Below are 25,320 nucleotides of genomic sequence, written 5' to 3'. Positions count from 1 at the left end.
TCAGTGAAGATTCTTGCCCCAGTGATGACCGTACCACAGATCAGACTTCCATGAACAAGGCTTGTTTCTTAAGAGACATCTCTTCACTTACTGATGCTGTGTCTCCTCATGAGGCTTGCGCTTATGAGCAAAACCATATCTATGAGAGAGTTGATAATTTGGAATTGACTGAAGAGTTAGAAAGAGTTGATGAAGTTCAGAAAGACAGAAATATTTTGGCAGACCCTGGGTGTAAACATGGCTCTAACATGTTGGTGTCACACCAAAGTATCAGTAGTTTAAGCCACCGTGGCTCTTTGCAAAATACAACTGAATCAGAACTTGATGGAGAACATAGTTTTTTAGATAAATCTGAAAGTTGTTCATTAAAGAAATTTCAGGATAAAAATGTATATACATCTTTTGATAAGGAGGATTCAAAGACTTCTGAAGAACCAGGCTCAACAACCAACAGCATGACATCAAGTGAAAGAAATGTCTCAGAAATGGAATCTTTTGAGGAATTAGAAAACCAGAACACTGGTATCTTTAATATAAAGGTAAATTCAGGGGAGCAAGTGACTGAAGAATTGATCCAAAAGGAGTTAGAGGCTAGTAAAAGTTCGGAGTTGAACGAAGTGTCCAGCAGAAATGATGCAGAAGAAGGAAAGGATGGTGTAATTTGTGAGACAATCAGTAGGAGACTGGTGACACCACCATCTTTAGTATTTTGCTATGATTCTAAGCAAAATACGGAAAAGGAGCCCGGTGAAGGAGAAACTAAAACAAGAGTCAAGAAGATGGTGGAAAGCTTGGAAGCTGGAAGTTCTGCAGAGTCCCCTCTTAATTTTAAAAATGGCTTAAGAAGGTCAGGAACTTCTGATTGGTCAGATTATAGACAAAACAGTGAGAATGAACAGTCATACAAAACATCGAGTGATGGCCCCAGTGACAGTGATGAAGAGATGACCCCTGAGAAAGAATGCAACAAACGATTTGTTAAAAGGACAATAGAGAAACTTTATGGTAAAGCAGAAATGATGAGACCATCTTTTTTTGCTGGATCTACACACACATCTCAGGTTTATCCTTGTGATTCTGTGGAATTTCAGGGCACTGGGAAAGTAGGTCTTTATGATTCTGAAGGTCAGTCACTTGGCTCTTTGGAACGGGTATCTAGTAATTCAACTGTGTTTCAGAAATTTCTGCAGCAAAAACGAGATAAATGTGATGTTAATAATGTGAGGGCCAGTTATCCCAGGGAAGACATTGCAGAACACGGTACAAAACAGAATGATCATAAAAGAATCCTCAGGGATAGGGAAGAGGGAGTACTGATCGACAAGGGCAAGTGGCTCCTGAAAGAAAATCATTTGCTAAGAGTGTCATCACCTGAATGTTCTGGCCTGTGTGTCCATGCAGACACCACATCAGTGGATACTCTACTGGATAATAGCAGCAATGAGGTTCCGTATTCACATTTTGGAAACTTGGCTCCAGGCCCAAGCATGGCTGAACTATCCTCCTCAGAGCTAGAGGAACTGACTCAGCCTCCTGAGCTGAGATGCAATTATTTTAACGTGCCTCATTGTAGTGACTCGGAGCCCTTCCGTGATGATGAGCTAGATATTCAAGATGAAGCTTGTGCTCAGGAGAGAAATCCAAATCACTCAGCAGAGGAGAAGGGTAACCTTAAATCAGAGAGAGTGTGTACGTCTGCCACTCATGTCTTCGCGTCTTCTGGTAACAAAGTCCATCCTGTCTCTGATGGTGCTGTTAGGAACCAACCATTGGCTGGTAGTCATGTAATTCATGGCGCCCTTCAGGAAGGTGACTCTTTGGATAAACTCTATAATATCTGTGGTCAACATTGCCCAATACTAACTGTGATTAACCAGCCTATAAATGAGGAACACCGAGGATTTGCGTATTGCAAAGATTCTGATGTTGAAAATTCTTTGAGTCTCCAGTTATGGATGAAAATACACCCACGGTTACAACAGTCAAGCAAAACCATGTTCAGAGATAAGAACAATAAAACAAGTAGAAGAGCACTTACTGATAATGCCATTGGCAATACACACGATTGGCCTCATTTTAATAACACATTTGACTTGATGGACAGGAGGAGAAAATTAAAACAAAGTAATTGCTTGGGCTTAGAGGAAGAAAATAATTTCAATAAATTTCAGTCATATTTAAAGAATTTCTTGCACACGTTGTTGCTAGTTGTGGGTCAGTTGAATTCGAATACACAAGACCCCAGCAGTCAGACAAAGGACATCTTTGAAGTAGTTGATGAGAACAACAACTTATTAAACCGAAGATTCCAGAACTCAGGAACGAATCTCAATCAAGTAGTCAGAGAACACAGCTATCATTTGTCCTTTGAAATGCTTGGCCAAGCTCGCCTGTTTTGCCAAGTTGAGACATCCTTAGGTATTAGCAGCAGAAATATCTTAGAAATATTTTATATTTTTGAAGACGAAAATCTTTTCATTTGGGAGGAGGAGAACTAATTACATTAGACTGATCTTGATACTGTGATGAACGAGCAGATTTCCAATTTCAGTATCAGCACAGCCTTTCATCAGTGTTTTCTCCTTATGAAAAGATGAAGCACATGGGATGGACATGGATTAGATACCTCTAAGAATTTCCCACTTCTTCAGAATGAACTTACCCTAGACATCTTGCCACTGGATAATCCAGTTTGACTTTAATCACTCCTGTATTCTTCATTTTTCCAGCAGTTAACAGACTAGGTTTCTATTCTTTTTGAACTTTCTATGCGTTTTTCTCTTGAACGTGTAATTTCTTATTTCTCTTATTTTCCTCCTAAGATATCATAAATGCCCTGAGGACAGGAATTAATCTCTCCCTCCCTTTTTTTTAATGTCAACTTAGTGCAAAATGTGTATTGAAGGTATTAGTTACCGGAATAGACATAGATTACTTCATTTATTAATTTTAACTGCTGATTTGATCAAAGTATGGTTATAAGAGTGTCATAACAGTCTTGTAATATTTGTGTGTGTGTGTGCCAAATGTATTGAATCTCCTTTCCTTGTAACATCTGTCTAATGAACTTGCAAGTATATCCTTCGGACAGGACTCACCATTTTTCCTCATGAGTAGAAAATGATGCTGTACCACTCAGCTGGCTCTCCAGTACTTTGCCTAGAAATTATAATCTTTTAACATTAGTAAAATGTCAAGAAATTTAAATAGGTCAGAGAAAATGAAAAAGTTCAAGTCATGCTTTGTGAAGAAAAATGAGAGGAACTGGAATGATTTAAGTTGGAAGAGAAAAGAGAAAGGTGACTTCAGAGTTCTCAAATTTGAAAGAAAGAACTGCTGTGAAGAACTTTACAGATTTCTTTCCATGTCCACCTGTGTTAATAAAACATTTAATTAGATATAAATAAAAACATGTTGCTTAGGAGAATAAATAAATTTGATTAGGCTGAGAACCATAAATTGTCTCTTGAATACTTGTGGTGTTTTTGCCTCAGTCTTGACCAGGGAATCTTTTTAGGTTCTTGTTTTTCATTGTTTGATGGTATAGAAACAAGTTTTATAAAATGTGGAAATCTATGTCTCTTATCTGGAATTGACTCAAAATAGAAAAATTAATGGTTTTGGAGCCACACATGGAGGTGCTAATATAACATAAATTTGGCATTGGGGAGCTAAAAGTAATTACTTACATAAAGAATACCTTGATTTTCTATTTCAGTTCAGCTTGAGTCATAAATTCATAAAAAATTATGAGTTGCTATTTATTTAATAAGAGGAATACTACCTCTACATAGAGTATTATTTTTCTGTATTGAATGATGAACTCTTCTGATTGAAATATGGAAATTGTAATGTGTAGCCTTCTGTAATGAGCAATGAGAAATTTTGGTGAAATAAAAGGGCTAAAATTGCGGAGACATACCTGCGGAGAGTCGGACACGACTGAGCAACTGAACTGAACTGAACTGAACTGAACCTGCACTTAGCTTTATTGCATTTTTCAGATACTGCATGTTTGTTTGGGTTGTTTTTTTTTTTTTTTGACAAGTTGAAGATTTGTGGCAATGTTGCAGAGCCGAGACACAGGGAAATTATTTTTGCTTTTAATTTGGAAGGAGTGACATTTGGGGTTTCCCCGGTGGCTTAGCAGGTAAAGAAGCCGCCTGCAAGAGATGCAAGAGACTAGGGTTCGATCCCTGGGTTGGGGAAGATCCCCCGGGTTGCATGGCAACCCACTCCAGTATTCTTGCCTGGGAAATCCCATGGATGGAAGAGCCTGGCGGGGTATAGTCCATGGGGTCGCAAACAAGACTGAAAGGTCTTAGCATGCACACACCCATGTTATTTTAGGCATACCAAGGGAATGGGGGAAATCATAACAACCAGGAGGTTTTAGAAGAATGTGGCATATAGCGTATGGTTTTTAGTAATATGACATCAAATGTTGTCCTGGAAGGCCCAGATGATACTGGGGAAGATAAATTGGGAGTGACAAACATGAATGAGAGATGCTTGTCTGTGTAATGTTCTTGTTTAAAATGAATGTGTTCCAATGCACTGAAGTCTGAGACTGGGAGCCAAGTCTTCTCATGTTTATATCCCACATCTAGCATTTTACTTGATCTGGGGCATGGTGGGCGCCTCATAAACGTGTGCTGGGTGGATACAAAGTGCTTGTCATGCTCTTGATTTATTAACTCTGCATCCATACGTATGGGAAGATATGCAAAGATGCTGAAGGATAGAACTAAGTTTCTTGTATTTTATGAAGCCGTGTCTGTGAAAATCATTTTTTTCTTTTAAACATTCAGAGGATTTTAAAATTTTTCACAAGGCTTACATTTAAAAAAAATCTTAAACATTTGGAAATCTAGATTAAATGACATTAGAGAAAGTTTTAAGACTAGCACACAGATCTGACTTTTGCTTTAGAGATGAAGTGCTTGAGGACTGAGAAATGGGTCTAGCCTGTTGTGTTAGGGGAATACACGACCAGGTGGATTGATGCAGTTACCACCCATGGACACCAGATGGCAGCTGTGCCACATGCGGCCAGGCGCTCAGGCCCCTCGGAGGGAGGCTGGTGGGTTCGCTGGAGCAGCTAAGGTTCAAGCCAGGCCTGGGCTGCGTGCCTCTGCTGCAGAGAGCTGAGGACCCAGTTGTGCAGGCAGCCCCAAGCCTCAAACCCAGAAGGGATTAGCAGTGTTCAGAATTAGAGGAAATACACTGTTAGCAAGGAGTGTAAGTTCACAAGTCGTGGGGATATGAAGGGAAGCGTTGGCTATCAGGAAACATCAGAGTTGATCCCCAGGAAAGATGAGGAGACTGGAGCAACCAAAACTCTAACTCAGGTTGAAGCTTAGTTAATGGGTTACGGGCTGGGCGGATAGGAGTGGTTTTTACATGAAGCTGGCAGGTATTTTCCAGGGGATGGTGAAGCACAGGGAAGCCTGGTGTGCTGCAGTCTGTGGGGTCGCAAAGAGTCAAACACAGCTTAGCGACTGAACAACAGTCAGGTGTTCTGGCCTCCCAGGTGGCTCAAGTGGTAAAGAACCCACCTGCCAATGCAGGAGACAGACACGGGTTCGATCCCTGGGTCAGGAAGATCCTTTGGCGAAAGGCATGGTAACCCACTCTAGTATTCTTGTCTGGAGAATCCCATGGACAGAGGAACCTGGCAGGCAACAGTACATGGGGTCACAAAGAGTCAGACACGACTGAAGTGACTTATCATGCATACACACACATCAGGTGTTCTCCCTCTTCACCTTCAGGGACATACACGTGTCCCATTTTCAAGGGTTAAACTGAGATGCTGAAGCCATGTTCCATGCAGTCAGCACTCATTCTCTCAGTTTTCTCATCCACCAAATGGGGCCCCTGTGAGGAGCTGCCTCAGAAGAAGGTTGAGAGATGAGGTGGAGAGGATGTGAGGCTTGCAGCAGAATTTGCCCATCGCACTGGACGCACATTGCCTGTCCCTGAAGGCGGTTCTCCACACCTGCCCCCAGCACACACCTTCAGTCATCCCTAGTCAGTGAAGCTCCTCGTGTGACCTGGCATTTGTCAAGCTGCCACCTCTGCTGGGGCATCGATTGAGTCAGTTTGTGCACAAGATCTTCAAAAGCAGAATCTCAGTTTCTCCAATATGTCAGCTCTGCTGTTTATTGTTTTTTAAAGTCAAACCTTGTGAGAACTTGTTTCCTGGTGCAGTTTCCCTGGACTGGGGAGCTGGACATGGGGCTTGAAACTTTTGCTCCTCAGAGGGGAGACCTCCACGGCCTTGATATCCTGCACACTTGTGGGTCACTGCACATGGGCTGGGGGTGTGGGATCTGACAAGACCACAAGTACAGGTACAAGTCTTTTTACAGGACATACATTTTTATTTCTCCTAGGTAAACATCTAGCAGTGAAATTGCTAGGTTTCATGACAATCGTATATTTAACTCTTATCAGAAATTGCAAGCTGCTTCTACAAGCAGCTGTGCCATTTCACATCCCAGCAGCAGCTTATGAGAATTCCAGTGGTTCTGTATTCTAGCTTGCACTAGGTGTTATCGTCTTTTAAATTTTAGCCATTCTGGTGTGTGTTTAGTGATACCTCTTTGTGGATTTAATTGGCATTTCCCTAGTAAATATTGGTGTTTGTCATTCCTGTGTTTTTTATGGCACAGTGTCTTTTCAAATCTTATTTTCTGTTGGGTCTTGCAGTCTTAGAGTAGTAAGAGTTCTTCATATGTTGTGGATATAACATATTCAGATACATGTTTTACACGCTTTCTCCTGGTCTGTTGTTGTTCAGCGGCTAAGCTGTGTCCGACTCTTTGCAGCCCCATGGACTGCAGCACACCAGGCTTTCCTGTCCTTTACTCTCTCCCAGAGTTTGCTCAAATTCATGTCCTTTTGAGTTGGTGATACCATCCAACTATCTCATCCTCTATTGCCCACTTCTCCTCCTGCCCTCAGTCTTCCCCAGAATCAGGGTCTTTTCCAGTGAGTCGGCTCTACACATTGGGTGGCCAAAGTATTGGAGCTTCAGCTTCAGCACTAGTCCTTCCAATAAATATTCAGGATTGATTTCCTTTGGAATTGACTGGTTTGATCTCCTTGCAGTCCAAGGAACTCTTTAAGAGTCTTCTCTAGCACCACAGTTTGAAAGCATTAGTTCTTCAGTCCTCAGCCTTCCTTATGGTCCAACTCTCACATCTGTACATACCTTGCTTTTTATTAATTTTTTTTATTTTGCAATATTATATTGGTTGGTTTTGCCATACATTGACATGAATCCGCCCTGGGTGTATATGAGTTCCCCTTTCTGAACCCCTCTCCCACCTCCCTCCTCTCCTTATCCTCCCTTTGGGTCAACCCCGCACACCAGCCCTGAGCATCTTGTATCATGCATCGAACTTGGACTGGCGATTCGTTTCACATATGATAATATACATGTTTCAATGCCATTCTACCAAATCATCCCACCCTCACCCTCTCCCACAGAGTCCTAAAGACTTTTCTATACATATGTGTCTCTTTTGCTGTCTCGTATACAAGGTTATCATTTCCATCTTTCTAAATTCCATATATATGTGTTAGTAGATGCTTACTTCTTGGAAGGAAAGTTATGACCAACCTTGATAATATATTAAAAAGCAGAGACATTACTTTGCCAACAAAGGTCCTTCTAGTCAAGGCTATGGTTTTTCCCATGGTCATGTATGGATGTGAGAGTTGGACTGTGAAGAAAGCTGATCGCCAAAGAATTGATGCTTTTGAACTGTGGTGTTGGAGACGACTCTTGAGAGTCCCTTGGACTGCAAGGAGATCCAACCAGTCCATTCTAAGGGAGGTCGATCCTGGGTGTTCATTGGAAGGACTGATGCTAAAGCTGAAACTTCAATACTTTGGCCACCTCATGCGACGAGTTGACTCACTGGAAAAGACTCTGATGCTGGGAAAGGTTGGGGGCGGGAGGAGAAGGGGACGATGGAGAATGAGATGGCTGGATGGCATCACCGACTCTGTGGACATGAGTTTGAGTGAACTCCGGGAGTTGGTGATGGACAGGGAGGCCTGGCGTGCTGTGATTCATGGGGTCGCGGAGAGTCGGACACGACTGAGCGACTGAACTGAACTGAACTGATACTGTATTGGTGTTTTTCTTTCTAGCTTACTTCACTCTGTATAATAGGCTCTAGTTTCATCCACCTCATTAGAACTGATTCAGATGCATTCTTTTTGATGGCTGAGAAATACTCCATTGTGTATATGTACCAAAGCTTTCTTATCCGTTCGTCTGCAGATGGACATCTAGGTTGCTTCCATGTCCTGGCTATTATAAACAGTGCTGTGATGAACATTGGAGTACATGTGTCTCTTTCAATTCTGGTTTCCTCGGTGTGTATGCCCAGGAGTGCGATTGCTGGATCATATGGCAGTTCTATTTCCAGTTTTTTAAGGAATCTCCATACTGTTATCCATAGTGGCTGTACTAGTTTGTATTCCCACCAACAGTGTAAGAGGGTTCTCTTCTCTCCACACCCTCTCCAGCATTTATTGCATGTAGACTTTTGGATAGCAGCCATTCTGACTGGTGTGAAATGGTATCTCATTGTGGTTTTGATTTGCATTTCTCTGATTATGAGGGGTGTTGAGCATTTTTTCATGTGTTTGTTAGCCATCTGTATGTCTTCTTTGGAGAAATGTCTGTTTAGTTCTTTGGCCCATTTTTTGATTGGGTCGTTTATTTTTCTGGAATTGAGCTGCAGGAGCTGCTTGTATATTTTGGAGATTAATCCTTTATCAGTTGCTTCATTTGCTATTATTTTCTCCCATTCTGAAGGCTGTCTTTTCACCTTGCTTATAGTTTCCTTTGCTGTGTAGAAGCTTTTAATTTTAATTAGGTCCCATTAGTTTAATTTTGCTTTATTTCCAATATTCTGGGAGGTGGGTCATGGAGGATCCTGCTGTGATTTATTTCGGAGAGTGTTTTGCCTATGTTCTCCTCTAGGAATTTTATAGTTTCTGGTCTTACATTTAGATCTTTAATTCATTTTTATTTTATTTTTGTGTATGGTGTTAGGAAGTGTTCTAGTTTCATTCTTTTACAAGTGGCTGACCTGTTTTCCCAGCACCACTTGTTAAAGAGACTGTCTTTTCCCCATTTTATATTCTTGCCTCCTTTGTCAAAGATAAGGTGTCCATAGGTGCGTGGATTTATCTCTCGGCTTTCTATTTTGTTCCATTGATCTATATTTCTGTCTTTATGCCAATACCGTACTGTCTTGATGACTGTGGCTTTGTAGTAGAGCCTGAAGTCCGGCAGGTTGATTCCCCCAGTTCCTTTCTTCTTCCTCAAGATTGCTTTGGCTATTCGAGGTTTTTTGTATTTCCATACAAATTGTGAGATTATTTGTTCTAGTTCTATGAAAAATATCATTGGTAGTTTGATAGGGATTGCATTGAATGTATAAATTACTTTGGGTAGTATACTCATTTTCACAATATTTATTCTTCCAATCCACAAACACGGTATATTTCTCCATCTATTAGTGTCCTCTTTGATTACTTTCACTAGTGTTTTATAGTTTTCTATGTACAAGTCTTTTGTTTCCTTAGGTAGATATATTCCTAAGTATTTAATTCTTTTCATTGCAACAGTGAATGGAATAGTTTCCTTAATCTCTCTATTTTCTCATTATTAGTGTATAGGAATGCAAGGGATTTCTGTGTGTTGATTTTATATCCTGCAACGTTACTGTATTCATTGATTAGCTCTAGTAGTTTTCTGGTAGAGTCTTTAGGGTTTTCTGTGTAAAGGATCATGTCATCAGCGAACAGTGAAAGTTTTACTTCTTCTTTTCCAATTTGGATTCCTTTTATGTCTTTTTCTGCTCTGATTGCTGTGGCCAAAACTTCCAGAACTATGTTGAATAGTAGTGGTGAGAGTGGGCACCCTTGTCTTGTTCCTGACTTTAGGGCAAATGCTTTCAGTTTTTCACCATTGAGGATAATGTTTGCTGTGGGTTTGTCATATATAGCTTTTATTATGTTGAGGTATGTTCCTTCTATTGCTACCTTCTGGAGGGTTTTTATCATAAATGGATGTTGAATTTTGTCAAAGGCTTTCTCTGCATCTATTGAGATAATCATATGATTTTTATTTTTCAGTTTGTCCATGTGGTGTATTACATTGATTGATTTGCGGATATTGAAGAATCCTTGCATTCCTGGGATAAAGCCCACTTGGTCATGATGTATGATCTTCTTAAAGTGTTGGTGGATTCTGATTGCTAGAATTTTGTTAAGGATTTTTGCATCTATGTTCATCAGTGATACTGGCCTGTAGTTTTCTTTTTTTGTGGGATCTTTACCAGGTTTTGGGATTAGGGTGATGGTGGCCTCATAGAATGAGTTTGGAAGTTTCCCTTCCTCAGCAATTTTCTGGAAGAGTTTGAGTAGAATAGGTGTTAGCTCTTCTCTAAATTTTTGGTAGAATTCAGCTCTGAAGCCGTCTGGACCTGGACTTTTGTTTGCTGGTAGATTTTTGATTACAGCTTCTATTTCCATGCTTGTGATGGATCTGTTAAGATTTTCTATTTTTTCCTGGTTCAGTTTTGGAAAGTTGTACTTTTCTAAGAATTTGTCCATTTCTTCCAAGTTGTCCATTTTATTGCCATATAATTGCTGGTAGTAGTCTCTAATGATCCTTTGTATTTCTGTGTTGTTGGTTGTGATCTCTCCATTTTCATTTCTAATTTTATTGATTTGGTTTTTCTCCCTTTGTTTCTTGATGAGTCTGGCTAGTGGTTTGTCAATTTTATTTACCCTCTCAAAGAACCAGCTTTTGGCTTTGTTGAGTTTTGCTATGGTCTCTTTTGTTTCTTTTGCATTTATTTCTGCCCTAATTTTTAAGATTTCTTTCCTTCTACTAACCCTGGGGTTCTTCATTTCTTCCTTTTCTAGTTTCTTTAGGTGTAGAGTTAGGTTATTTAGTTGACTTTTTTCTTGTTTCTTGAGGTGTGCCTGTATTGCTATGAACCTTCCCCTTAGCACTGCTTTTACAATGTCCCAGAGGTTTTAGGTTGTCGTGTTTTCATTTTCATTCATTTCTATGCATATTTTGATTTCTCTTTTGATTTCTTCTATGATTTGTTCGTTATTCAGCAGCGTGTTGTGCAGCGTGTTGTTCAGCGTGTTCAGCCTATGTTGGCATTTTTAATAGTTTTTCTCCCTTAATTGAGATCTAATCTTACTGCATTGTGGTCAGAAAAGATGCTTGGGATGATTCCAATTTTTTTGAATTTACCAAGGCTAGATTTCTGGCCCAGAATGTGATCTGTCCTGGAAAAGTTTCCATGTGCACTTGAGAAAAAGGTAAAATTCATTGTTTTGGGGTGAAATGTCCTTTAGATATCTATTAGGTCTAACTGGTTATTGTATCATTTAAAGTTTGTGTTTTCTTGTTAATTATCTGTTTAGTTGATCTATCCATAGGTGTGAGTGGGGTATTAAAATCTCCCACTATTATTGCGTTGTTGTTAATTTCCCCTTTCATACTTGTTAGTAATTGTCTTACATATTGTGGTGCTCCTATGTTGGGTGCATAAATATTTATAGTAAAACAAAGGACTGAGCAGAGCGAGCCAGCTGCGGTCAGCCCATCTCCCATCCCCTGCGGAGACAAGCAGGGGAGTGCAGCCAGAGCCGGAAGGGGGCAACCGCGGCCCCAGAAAGGCATCCGATACCAAACTGCAGGCAGGCTTCGTTGCTAATCAAGACTTCTTGGGCTCTGGCCGGTCGATATCCGCCTGAGAAGGTGCACCGGTTGTACACCCAGAAAACTGAGCAGCAGGGACCAGGGAGGCGATAAGTCGCAGCTACTGCGCTCACCAAACACCTGGTCACCTGAGCTGCTGGGACCGGGGAAGGCACAAAACCCAGGCCCAACCAAGTCTGTGCCTTTGTGGAGTACCCGAGAACCTGAACTTGAGCCACTCAGACATGGGAAGTGCATACAACCCAGTGCAGGCCTCGGATAGTGCCTGGCAGAGCAACCTAGAGCCTGTGCAGTGTAGACTGGGACAGAACATGCGCCATGAGCAGGGGCAAACCCAGAGTGACCAAGACACTGCGAGGACTCCCCACAGACGCCAGAGATATTTGTCTGCAGTGTTCCTCCATTCCCAGAACAGGACTGAACAACTGAGCCTTAAAAAGTGTCCACCACCGCCCCCTAGTGTCAGGGTGGAAATTAGACACTGAAGAGACCAGCAAACAGAAAAAGCTAAAACAGAGGGAACCACCTTGGAAGTGACAGATAGAGAAGTCTAGAGGCTACTCAAAGAATAACACCGAAAACCAGAGGCAAGAGGCTTAAGCCCAAATCCTGAGAACACCAGAGAACTCCTGACTCCAGGGAACATTAATCGATAGGAGCTCATCAAACACCTCCGTACCTACACTAAAACCAAGCACCACCCAAGGGTCAACAAGTTCCAGAGCAAGACATACCACACAAATTCTCTAGCAACACAGGAAAATAGCCCTGAGCTTCAATATACAGGCTGCCCAAAGTCACTCCAAACCCACTGACATCTCATAACTCATTACTGAACACTTCATTGCACTCCAGAGAGAAGAAATCCAGCTCCACCCACCAGAACACCGACACATGCTTCCCTAACCAGGGAACCTTGACAAGTCACTTGTCCAACCCCACACACAGCGAGGAAACTACATAATAAAGAGAACTCCACAAACTGCCAGAAGGGGGAAAGGCCACCCCAAGCAAAGCAATATAAGCAAGATGAAGAGGCAGAGAAATACCCAGTAAGTAAAGGAACATGATAAATGCCCACCAACACAAACAAAAGAGGAAGATATAGGGAATCTACCTGATAAAGAATTTCGAATTTTGGTGGTGAAAATGATTCAAAATCTTGAAAGCAAAATGGAGTTACAGATAAATAACCTGGAGAAAAGGATTGAGAAGATGGAAGAAAGGTTTAATAAGGACTTAGAGGAAATAAAAGAGTCAATATACAATGAATAATGCAATAGATGAGATCAGAAACACTCTGGAGGGAACAAACAGTAGAATAACAGAGGCAGAAGACAGGATAAGCGAGCTAGAAGATAGAATTGTAGAAATAAGTGAAACAGAGAGGAAAAAAGAAAAACGAATTAAAAGAAATGAGGACAATATTAGAGACCTCTGGGACAATGTTAAACACTCCAACATTCGAATCATAGGAGTCCCAGAAGAAGAAGACAAAAAGAAAGTCCATGAGAGAATACTTGAGGAGATAATAGTTGAAAACTTCCCTACAATGGGGAAAGAAATAATCACCCAAGTCCAAGAAACCCAGAGAGTCCCCAACAGGATAAACCGAAGGCGAAATACTCCAAGACACATATTAATCAAATTAACAAAGATCAAACACAAAGAACAAATATTAAAAGCAGCAAGGGAAAAGCAGCAAATAACACACAAGGGGATTCCCATAAGGATAACAGCTGATCTTTCAACAGAAACTCTTCAGGCCAGGAGGCAATGGCAAGACATACTTAAAGTGATGAAAGAAAATAACATACATCCCAGATTACTGTACCCAGCAAGGATCTCATTCAGATATGAAGGGGAAATCAAAAGCTTTACAGACAAGCAAAAGCTGAGAGAATTCAGCATCACCAAACCAGCTCTCCAACAAATGCTAAAGGATCTTCTCTAGACAGGAAACACAGAAAGGGTGTATAAACTCGAACCCAAAGCAATAAAGAAAATGGGAACGGGATCATACTTATCAATAATTACCTTAAACGTAAATGGGTTGAATGCCCCAACCAAAAGACAAAGGCTGGCTGAATGGATACAAAAACAAGACCCCCATATATGTTGTCTACAAGAGACCCACCTCAAAACGAGGGACACATACAGACTGAAAGTGAAGGGCTGGAAAAAGATATTCCATGCAAATAGAGACCAAAAGAAAGCAGGAGTAGCAATACTCATATCAGATAAAATAGACTTTAAAACAAAGGCCGTTAAAAGAGACAAAGAAGGAAACTACATAATGATCAAAGGATCAATCCAAGAAGAAGATATAACAATTATAAATATTTAAGTACCTTGCTTTTTAATTTTCTTATTGATGAGACTTTCAATTAGCAAAAGTTTAAAATATGATAAAATTCTATTTTTATATCTTTTGTAAGATATAAGGTTTATATCTTTCAAGTCCCATCTAAGAAATCTCTGCCTAGCCCAATAACAGGACTTTTATGTATTCTTCTAGGAGTTTTATAGTTTTAGTGCTTACCTTGGGTGTATTTGACTCATTTGAGGTTATTTTTTGTACATGATAGTATACATAAATTTCATTTTATATATGAAAGGGCCAAGGCTCATTTTATTTCAGGTGGATGTACAATTATTCCATCACCATTTGTTGAAAAGACTATTCTTTTCCCATTGAAATACTCGCAATTGAAAAGGCTAGACTTTTGTTGAAAATCATTCAGCCATATATGTGTGGGAGTATTTCTGTTCTCTCTATTTTATTTCATTGATCGGTGTGTCTATTTGTATGCCAAAATACACCATCTTGATTACTGTAGCCTCATAATAAGTCTTAAAAGCAGATAGTGCAAAATTTTCCAACTCTGTTCTCTTTCAAAATTGCTGTTATTCTATCTCCTCTTGTTTCCCTCTTCTTTAAATATTGCTCAACCAGCTGGAGACCAAAGCCCTGAATGCCTTGCTGGGAGTTTTCAAGCACTCCAGGTACACAGCCTGGAATTAGCCATGTACTTTATGCTCCTGGGTGTAGATAGAAGTCAGGACAAGATGTGTGAGTCCAGTCAGCTTGGTGCTTAGAGGCCTTGTTCAGAGGAGTGCCACAGAGAACCAAACACAACAGCCCATTTGTAAAGCTGTCCATCATTGTCTTGGACTCTCAACGTTGGCGTTTTGCTACTCCGGGGTGGCAAACGAAAGGCTTCTGTGGAAGGATTGGAGAAGCAGTTCTCTTCCATTAGTTCTGTGTCTCCTGCTACTCAGAAGTTATTTATTTTACGACCACTTTTGATTTCACACAATCAATCTTCAAACAGTGGTAGCCGCAATGCAACACCTTTTTTTTTTTTTTTTTTTGCCACCTTGCTTGGAATACAATGGCCAGTGGTATTCATGGTTTCCCCGATGATGGCTCAGCAGATAAAAAACCCACCTGCCTTCACAGGAGGTGCAGGTTCGATACTTGGGTTGGGAAGATCCCCTGGAGGAGGGCATGGCAACACACTCTGGTATTCTTGCCTGGGGAATCCCATGGACAGAAGAGCCTGGTGGGTTATAGTCCACGGGGTCGCAAAGAGTCAGACACTTTGCGGCTGAGCTCATTAGTGGTTTATATTTGGCCAGCACCCACCAATTTAAAAACAAGGAGCAAATGGAATTTATTCTGCCTCGTTGCTACAAGTCTGAATTCTTTGGCTTGCAGCTGCATATTTCCGATCTCTGTTGACAGTCTTCCTTCTGTCTCTGTCTCTTCTCTTTTTAAAGGACAGCAGCGCCACGCAAGTGTGACTTTACCTTAGCTGATCACATCCACAGCAATCGTGTCCCCATGTAAGGTCACATGCACAGGGCTCAGGAGTGAGAGCTTGAACATGGTTTCTGGGGACTTAACTCAAAATAGTTTTCCTGTCCTAGAAAATTCATGCGAAATGTATTTACCACATCCCACCATTCCCCAAAGTCTTAATCATTCCAGGATCAACTTTAAGTCCAAAATATCTTGTATCATATAATATCATATAGTCATCTCAAAAAGTGTGGAAGCCCATCTTTGATAGCATGTAAGTCAGGTATGGGTGAGACCCTGGGTGTGATCTTCCTTGGGTCCAAAGTCCTGTGAAATCATACACAGACTTGATGTGTGCTCAGTTGCTCAGTCATATTCGACTCTTCTGAACCCCATGGACTGCAGCCCGTCAGACTCCTCTGTCCATGGGATTCTCCAGGCAAGAATACTGGAGCGAGTTGCCATTTCTTCCCCCAGCGGATCTTCCCCACCCAGGGATGGACCCCGCGTCTCCTGCATCTCCTGCATTGGCAGGCAGGTTCTTAACCACTGCGGCACCTGGGAAGCCCAGTGGATTGCACTGATTAATTTTTAAATGTGAAAAATCTTTGCATTCCTGAGATCAACCTAAAGTTTGTGGTTGATTTCACTTCCAAATACTTTTGTTGAGAATATTTCAATTATGTTCATGAGGGTTATTGCTCTGTAGTTTTCTAATTGTACCTTAGTCTTGTTTTGGTATCAGAGTAATGCTCATCTCACATGCTGAGTTGGGAGTTCTTCCAAAGGATTTGTGTAGGATTGGCATTATTTGTTTCTTAAAGTTTTGGTAGAAAATTCACCATCTGGGGCCTGTAGTTCTTTGTTAAAATGATGTAACTACCAATTTTAATTATTATTTTTTAAACGATAAAGGGCTTTTGAAAATTTCTAGTTATTTTGTGTATGTTATAGTAATTTGAATCTTTTATCAAACTATTTGTCCATTTGTCCATTCTCTGCATCCCATTTCTATCCAGCCCATCTACTCACCTTTCAACCTGCTGTTTCAAACTAGGGCCTAATAGGGTATGAATGGGCTTCCCTGGTGGCTCAGTGGTAAATAATCCGTCTGCCGATGCAGTGGACGTGGGTTTGATATCTGTGTCAGGAAGATCCCTTGAGAAGGAAATGGCAGCCCACTCCAGTATTCTTGCCTGGGAAATCCCATGGACAGGAAATCCTTCGTAGCTTGGTGGGCTATAGTCCTTGGGGTCACAAAGAGTTGAAAACAACTGAGTGACTTAACAACAGCAGTAACAACAAGGGCATGAATATTAAGGTTTGTAGAATTTTATTTATTCTCCTTCTTCCCATAATGCTGCTGAGCAAGCCAGGTTAGCTGCCCTATAAATTCCTGAAATTGTGTCTCACTCTTCTCTTGGCTTCTGTTTTACAAAGATTATAGCACAAGGTTTTATACCATCTTTGTTTTTTTTAATTAAAAATGTTTTATTTTGCTAGCTTTTCTGTAACATTGCCTCACTTCATCAACATCCTACCTTAAGAATGTTCTGTTCTGGTATTTTTTGCTCTTTGGTGTGTTGGCCTTCCTGCTTCATCTAGATTGTAGACTAGCACAGGACCAAGACGTCATTCTATGATTTCCATCTGCTCCTCCCTGTGACCCTGGAGGCCCAGGAGTACTCAGTGACTTGTAGGGTGTTGATTGATTGAAGTTATAAACTAAAAGATGAATCTCAGTTCATGATCTTTAGATTCTACTTTAGTTTTTACAACACTCCCTTCCAAGTTTAAGGTTTTAGTGATTTAAAGAGGTGCAAAAACATATGGTAAACAGACATCATATTTCATTATTTTCAGTTTTATTTCTGTTCCTATACCTTTCATCTTTTCTCATCGTAGTTGTTGGAAAAGGCAATTTCTTTCCCTATTGATTTGGTCCTTGTACATTTAGCGAGTATTGATCTCCCTGAACTCTTGCTTTATTTCTAAGGCAGCAAAAGCTGAAGAGCTTTCTTTCATTTTATTCAAACAAGCGCTAACATACTAGTTATTCTACAGAAAACAGCTAGGGTTTTCCCAGCTCTGTAGTTTGTAATTACAATTTAGTTGCTTCTGCCATTGTTAAAGACAGCCTGTCCCTCTTTCAGTTTTTTAAAACAGCATTTCTATTTACTAACTGATTGTCTACCAAGATGATTTGGTAGCCTAACATGCCTTTTTACTGTTGGAAAAATTAAGTAGAATCTCTTGTTTTAAAGTAGATTTAAAAAAACAGATATTCATTTAACATATATTTATTGTACCATATAAGTAAAATTTAAATCTAGAATTTGATTGTTATTTGAATGATCAAGATAGGAAATATACTTTAGTTCAAATATGGATGAGAGTAATTCACATTCTAGAGTAGAATATTAAGTTCACAGTTCTGAATTTTACTGCCTTATTTTCTCTCTTTTTTGATATAAGCTTGAGTGTATTTCCCTGATTTTTCATTACTTCAGTTTTCTTGTTAATCAATTCTTGATGTTTATTCCAAGAAAACCTTGCAAAATTAGACTGAATATCATACTACTGTCAATATCTTTAGTTTATCTCAGTTATGTTCAGCAGGAACAGTATATGGTCTAGCACTGTTTTTATTTGTTGCTGTGTGGTACAAAATTTACTAAACATCTGTGGAACTTAGTTACTTTAATTAGGAATACTTAAAGTGAAGAAATTGTATCAGGTGACTTTTGAAATTCCTTTAAATTATCTGATTCCAATTTTTATGTTTATGTAAATTATTACATAATTTTTATTCTGGAAAATAAACATCTGAGCTCAAAAGATCTTAAAAGATATAATTATGAGTGTATATATTATATGTCAGAGCTAAAACTATTGGAGATATTTTGTTAAAATTCTGGGAACTTTTCAGTTCAGTTTAGTCACTCAGTCATGTCCGACTCTTTGTGACCCCATGAATCACAGCACGCCAGGCCTCCCTGTCCATCACCAACTCCTGGAGTCTACCCAAACCCATGTCCATCGAGTCAGTGATGCCATCCAGCCATCTCATCCTCTCTTGTCCCCTTCTCCTCCTGCCCCCAATCCTTCCCAGCATTAGGGTCTTTTCCAATGAGTCAACTCTTTGCATGAGGTGGCCAAAGTATTGGAGTTTCAGCTTCAGCATCAGTCCTTCCAATGAACACCCAGGACAGATTTCCTTTCGGATGGACTGGTTGGATCTCCTTGCAGTCCAAGGGACTCTCAAGAGTCTTTTCCAGCACCACAGTTCAAAAGCATCAATTCTTCGGTGCGCAGCCTTCTTCACCGTCCAACTCTCATATCCATACATGACCACTGGAAAAACCGTAGCCTTGACTAGACAGACCTTTGTTGGCAAAGTAATGTCTCTGCCTTTAAGTATGCTATCTAGGTTGGTCATAACTTTCCTTCCAAGGAGTAAGCGTCTTTTAATTTCATGGCTTTAATGACCATCTTCTGGGAACTTAGGAGAACTTAAATAGTGACTCTTAGAGTTTAGGCATGATCAACCATGACAACCTTATTAAAGATCTTCTAGGAAATATTCTCCCAATTACAATGTAGGAGGCAGTCATTTTATTGAGTATTTAAAAAATCAGCTCTAAATCCTGTGTTATAGCACTTTTCTGGAGGAGATGGAGAAAAGTAAGTTATGTCCATCCTGAACTCTCTCAGCTTCATGATGACCTGCTCTTCCTAGTCTTCCATTATATAAGTTGTTGTAAGTTTCTGTGTTGTTTGTGCATGTATAGGTGGTAACTGGAAAGTTTCCATAAGTACCAGTGACTTGCCAAATGCCGGGACCAGCTCACAGATTTATATTATATTGTATGGACAGCATAGAAGTTCAGCTCCCATATATCTTTATGGAACAGATGGAGCCCGATTTCAGAATGGCCATGAAGACACATTTACTGTGAGTAGCAAAACTGAGTAAAACCTGATAACATAAGGGATGCATCTAGTAGGTATTAATACTTTGGAATGAATGCAATCTATTGAATTGGGTGCCTCTTATCATAACAACACATGTCTTGCAGAAGCTCAGTCAAAAGTAATTTGTGGCATTTTTTTTTTTGCTCCAGTGGATTGCACACAAGTAAAACTATGATATGATAAGAGATAACAGCTGGAGAGAAATACTGGATGACCAGCATTTGTTGTTTCTATAGTCATGGCTGTCAGGAGTAAGGGCTATGCCTTTCTGTGTGAGGCATTAACAGATAAACCTAAAAGTCAAGGTCAAAAGGGAAAAATGATCAAATAAAGGAAAGCACAGAAGTTGTCATCAAGTGATTAGGTCTTGGCTAGACCCACTGAGATCAAGATCTAGGGAGAAACAGAGGTAGCAAAAATGAAGCAGGGAAGACCAGCAGTGGAATCGTTTTTGTTTCAGCACTCATGTGGGTTCAGTAGTTTTGGCATGTGGGCTTAGTTGCCAAACAGCACATGGCATCTTAGTTCCCCCATTGGAATCGAACCCATGTTTCCTGTATTGAAAGGCAGATTCTTAACCACTAAACCTCCAAGGATGTCCCCTCCACTATGGTTTTTGTATGTTATTTTTATCCATCTCAAAATTTTTAAATTTCCCTTGCAATTTCTTTGACTCATTCATTGCTGGAGTATGTAGTTTAATTTACACATATGTGGGGATTTTCCAGTTTTCTTTCTTATATTTATTTCTAGTTTCATTCCATTGTAGTTAGAAAAGATGCTTAATTGTCAAAGCCTACTTTGTGACATAACGTATAATCTATCCTGTAGAATATTCTGTGTGTATTTGAGAAAACTATATTGGTATTTTTAAAAATTATTTATTTTTAATTGAAGGAGAATTGCTTTACAGTATTGCATTGATTCTACCAAACATCAACATACATTAGCCACAGGAAAACTCTGTATTCTTGCTTGTTGGAGTGGAACCTTCTGTCTATTAGATCTAGTTGGTGTGTAATGTTGTTCAAGTTCTCTGTTTCCTTACTGATCTTCTGTTTAGTTGTTCTATAGTTATTCAAAGAGGGGAGTTATTCAAGTCATCTCTGACAATTTTTGTAGACTATTTCTTCATTCAGTTCTGTCCGTTTTTGCTTTATATATTTTGGCACTCTGTTGTTAGGTGTGTAAATTTGTATAATTCTAAGATCTTGTTGATTGATTATTCTATCAATATGTAATATTGTAATATAAGGTTTTAAAAATGGATTTTATGAAATTACATGGAAAGAAATTCTTGTGGTTCCTTTACAGATCACGGTTGGAGACATTGGGACGCTCTTTAAGATCCGCGTTGGTCACACCAACTCCGGGCTCTCCCCTTCCTGGCACTGTAAAGAGGTAAAGAGGTACCCATACTTCCATCCTTTGCCAGATCCTTGTAAATCCTGCTTGGGAGTCAGACTTTGCACTGTGAACTGATGAAGCAAAATCTGAGCCTTTTAGTCAGTGTATTCCTCAAGGGAGCAGTATTATGTGCCATCAATAATTTAACACCTCATTAATTGAGAGAAGCACCTCAACCAAACTGTCCTCTAACCTCTTTGCAAAGAAAACACTTGGGACTCTGTAAAAACTCACATTGCTTCTTGATCTGGTTGTGTACTAAGTCACCTTTGTCATGTCCAACTCTGCGACCCTATGGTCTGTAGCCTGCCAGGCTCCTTTGTCCATGGAATTTTCCAGGCAAGAATGCTGGAGCAGGTTGCTATGCTCTCCTCCAGGGGATCTTCCCCACCCAGGGATTGAACCCACATCTCTTACATCTCCTGCATTGGCGGATGGGTTCTTTACCACTAGCACCGCCTGGTTGTAATAGTGATGGAAACATGACTAGGTGGATGGTATCTGCTTCAGAAGAGTTGTAAAAATAGTTCATTTCCCTTGGTGAAATACTTATCTCCTAGACTGGAGTGCCACTCCTCAAATTTAGTCTACTCATGCTAAGTGACATAATGTTCCCCGAGTACTTTCAGGAGCAAAAGAAGGCTTAAATTTTCTACATTGTTCAGAATTAAAAATTTTACTTATTCCAGTGACTGCAGAAATGTACCTCTTTAACACTGCAAGTCACACAACTTGTCATCCATTTTTATGTATGGTGTATCTACATCTTTTGTCATTTCAGAATAAATAATCTTTAAGCAAGTTCTCAAAATGCAAAGAACACCCAGTCAAACCCCTGATATTCTTGGCAAACTTCTTCTACAGTTTTATAATATATGAGAAAGTTAGTGAAAAATTCCTGGAAGATGAGTAAATATCTTTTATTTCATTAGCATAAATATATATTTATTAATAATGCCATTCTTTTACATTAAAGACACAAAAGATCCTGAAGCGGAATGCAAAAATGAAATTTACTTCATGAAAACACAGAGTGTAGAAGTCAGATTTCAAAATTCGGGATTACTTCCTGGCTTCTATATAAGATACTTTTCTCTTTTATGCTGTTTAGTACTTTTGAAGTATGGTATTCACATTAGTATGTAAATGATTATATATGATAATAATAATACTATCTTTTATTTTTCTCTCCTAGTGAGCTAAACTAATTTATGAAAGTGATCACTAACTCATTTGGTTAGTAACCAATAAGCAATATTATGTGGATTATGAAGCTGGGAAGCTGAGTCAGTGGTTAAGTGATCTGAAAAAGTTATTTAATATTGCCAAGGAAAAACAAAAGTGTCAGGTCGAAAGTTTTTAGTGTCTTTCTGTCTATGGTGATTCCTCTCTCATTGCAAGGCCACATGTTTGCCTGAGGTTTACCTCACCCGTCCTTCAGCACCAGTGAAGAGGATATGTTCTTGATCCAAGGTCTTATCCTGAGTATATAACACCCTTACATAACTAGCAAATCAAGATGCTAGATAATGGGTAGAGGATTTTATGTTGAATTTTTATAGTATGGTTTAGAAGTTTGAAATTTGAATTTTTAAGTAAGCTAACTTGTGCCTATAACTTGAAGGGATTTGAATGAAAACACAGAGCCCTTATAGCAATAATGATACATGTCCACAGCCCATAAAATAATCATGTTGCTTTTCTGAACTTCCATCTTGTTTCTTACAGTTTATTTAAGAAAGGTTACAAAATAAAGCCTTTCAAATGGTAATTTATTTTGTATTTCTCAAATAGTCTTCCTTGAACTGTAATTAAAAACCTGACAGAAGTGGTGGCAGAAGGGAATGGATTCTGTTTTGGGGGAGCCTTGCTCAAAGTGTGATGGGGTTTTATGAATGTAGGTTTCTTGGGTTTACCAGGGCCCACGGAGACAGTAGGTTTAGGAATCAACAATCTACCTTTATTACAACATGATATTCTAAGCACATTAAAGTTGAAAATCTCTGATTTAAGGCATTTTAAAGATAGTAAGATTAGGGGATGACAGAGAATGAGATGGCTGGATGGCATCACCAACTCGATGGACATGAGTTTGAGTGAACTCCGGGAGTTGGTGATGGACAGGGAGGCCTGGCGTGCTTTGATTCATGGGGTCGCAAAGAGTTGGACACAACTGAGCGACTGAACTGAAATGAAGATTAATTTAACAGATAAAACAAGAGCTCATTGAAACTTTTAAAAGAATAATAGTACCCTACTCATCGAGGTATAGATTTTAGAATCAGAAAACATATTTATACTTTTCAATGATTTGGAGCATTCGTCTGATCCTACCAGAATTTATTAACATCTTTGTTTAAGTCCAAGATGAATAGATTAGATAAAATACGTTATAGAAAGTGTTAGTCCCTCGTTTGTGTCTGACTATTTACTACCTCCATGGAATTCCCCAGGCAAGAATACGGGCATGAGTAATTCCCTTCTCCAGGGGATCTTCCTGACCCAGGGGCTGAACCTGGGTCTCTTGTATTGCAGGCAGAGTCTTTACCATCTGAGCCACCAGGGAAGCCCTAATATGGTATAATAGGTATCCAAATAAAGAATGATACCTTGAATGTCAGTAATTGCTAGGAACCCAAAGAAGGAACTATATCGATCTGAATCTGTAGTGCGTGAAATCTAAACTCATGCTAGTGTTTTAGAAAATCACTTTAAAATAAAAAAAAGTCATTACTAAGAGGTTGGAACAAGGAAGTAATAGATTTTTTAAAATTGTAATTATCTTTCCAAATAGGAAAATATGGATGACACTTAGAAAATTTAGGAGGAAATTGGCATGTTTGGCATTTCAATATAGAGAAATAAGAAATTGAAAAATTTCAAATTAGAGAAAAGAAATGCCATTGTACTTGAGATAGCAATAGAAGAAATTAGCATTTTTCTTGTCAAGTGTTCAACAGCTTTTACTAAAAGAAAGTTGAAAGCCTTCTTCAGTCTCGGGCTTGGACAGAAAATTGTATTTGACTCTTTGATAATGTATTATGTTCTTTAGAAGTCATGCTGTTTCTGTTATAGATAAAATTGTGGGACCTGAATGCTGGAAGACAGTTTCACATACCTGTTCAACGATGGTTGGCACGAGATCAAGAGGATGGGGAAGTCTGTCGAGAATTTCCTGTTTTGAACAAAGGGCAGCCCATCCTTCCAGGTAGGGCAGATCCACTCCAGGTAGCACGAATAACACTTGCTTGCCTAAATGCTGAAGAACAGGGAAGCTCAACATGTGTCGAGTAAATAAATAAGTGAACGATTAAGAAACTGCTTACTTCTCACAAATTGCCTCTGCAGGAATGACAGCTGCATCTAAATATTTTTTAGTTGTTTCATGTACTGGCATTCAGGAATATGTTCTTGTCAACAGTTAAGCCTGTAGGAAGGTCAGCTGAAATGCCTCTTAATCAAAAAAAGAAAATTTATTCTTAGAAGGTCATGAGAGAATTGAATGTCCAATGAAGTTATTCCTGGGCTGAAAACTACAAGTCGATGTATACTTTGCTTATCAGGCTCAGCCTTAATTTTGAAAATTTATCTATTTTATTTGGAAATGAAAACAGGACGGCTCAATGACTTTCTGAGAATTTGGCCAAAAGCAGGGGTGCGATTAGGACTTGTGTAAGTGTGGATGAGAAATAGGATGTGTTTAGAGTTTGACAGTCACTGCTCATGGCCACATGAATTCAGGATGATTCTGTCCATAATATATGTTTGCGCTTGTGTTTGCTGGCTTCTGCTTTGGAGGAGAACAGGAAAAGGGTTTAAGAGAATTATTAGATGGGCAATTGATAAAAACAGATTTTTCTCCAGTTCAGAACATTTTCTATTAAAAATGTGATATCTTAATTTTCTAAAGAAATAAATGATAAGAAGTATTATGTGAAGTTGAAGAAGAGCTCCACAATGTCATAGAATCTAATACTAGGTTTAGGTATATAATAACTTTGGCTTCCCTGGTGGTCAGACAGTGAATAATCTGTCTGCGATGTGGGAGACCTGGGTTTGATCCCTGGGTTAGAAAGATCCCCTGGAGAAGGGAATGGCAACTTACTCCAGTATTCTTGCCTGGAAAATTCTATGGACAGAGATGTTTGGTGGGTTCCAGTCCATGGGGTCGCAAAGAGTTGGACATGACTGAGGGAGTCACACTTTTCACATAATAACTTGTGTAACTTAATAGGGAGCATGAGTCACTGAAAAATTTGCAGAGACCGATAATTCCTTTGTGGATTTTAAATATGGTGTAATGAACTCTTTGTTAAGTTTCTGAAGTTAAAATATTTTTGAAAAGATATGAATAGTT

At 39.4% G+C, this 25,320-nt stretch overlaps 1 protein-coding gene across 1 annotated transcript in view; it reads left to right on the top strand.

The window, feature by feature from the left end:
• RP1 (RP1 axonemal microtubule associated) overlaps nt 1-25,320 on the top strand; it is a 137,386-nt gene that overhangs the window by 40,328 nt on the left and 71,738 nt on the right. The window contains exons 4-6 of the mRNA XM_055432611.2: nt 19,373-19,536; nt 20,871-20,957; nt 24,039-24,171. Coding sequence (XP_055288586.2) covers nt 19,373-19,536; nt 20,871-20,957; nt 24,039-24,171 — 384 coding nt within the window. The remainder of the gene's footprint in view (nt 1-19,372; nt 19,537-20,870; nt 20,958-24,038; nt 24,172-25,320) is intronic.

Source organism: Moschus berezovskii, chromosome 16 (genome assembly GCF_049115385.1).
Source record: "Moschus berezovskii isolate FMDL1 chromosome 16, NW_MosBer_1.0, whole genome shotgun sequence".
Classification (NCBI taxonomy): Eukaryota; Metazoa; Chordata; class Mammalia; order Artiodactyla; family Moschidae; genus Moschus; species Moschus berezovskii.
The sequence above is the reverse complement of the archived record's forward strand: the minus strand, read 5'-3'. Positions and strand labels throughout refer to the sequence as shown.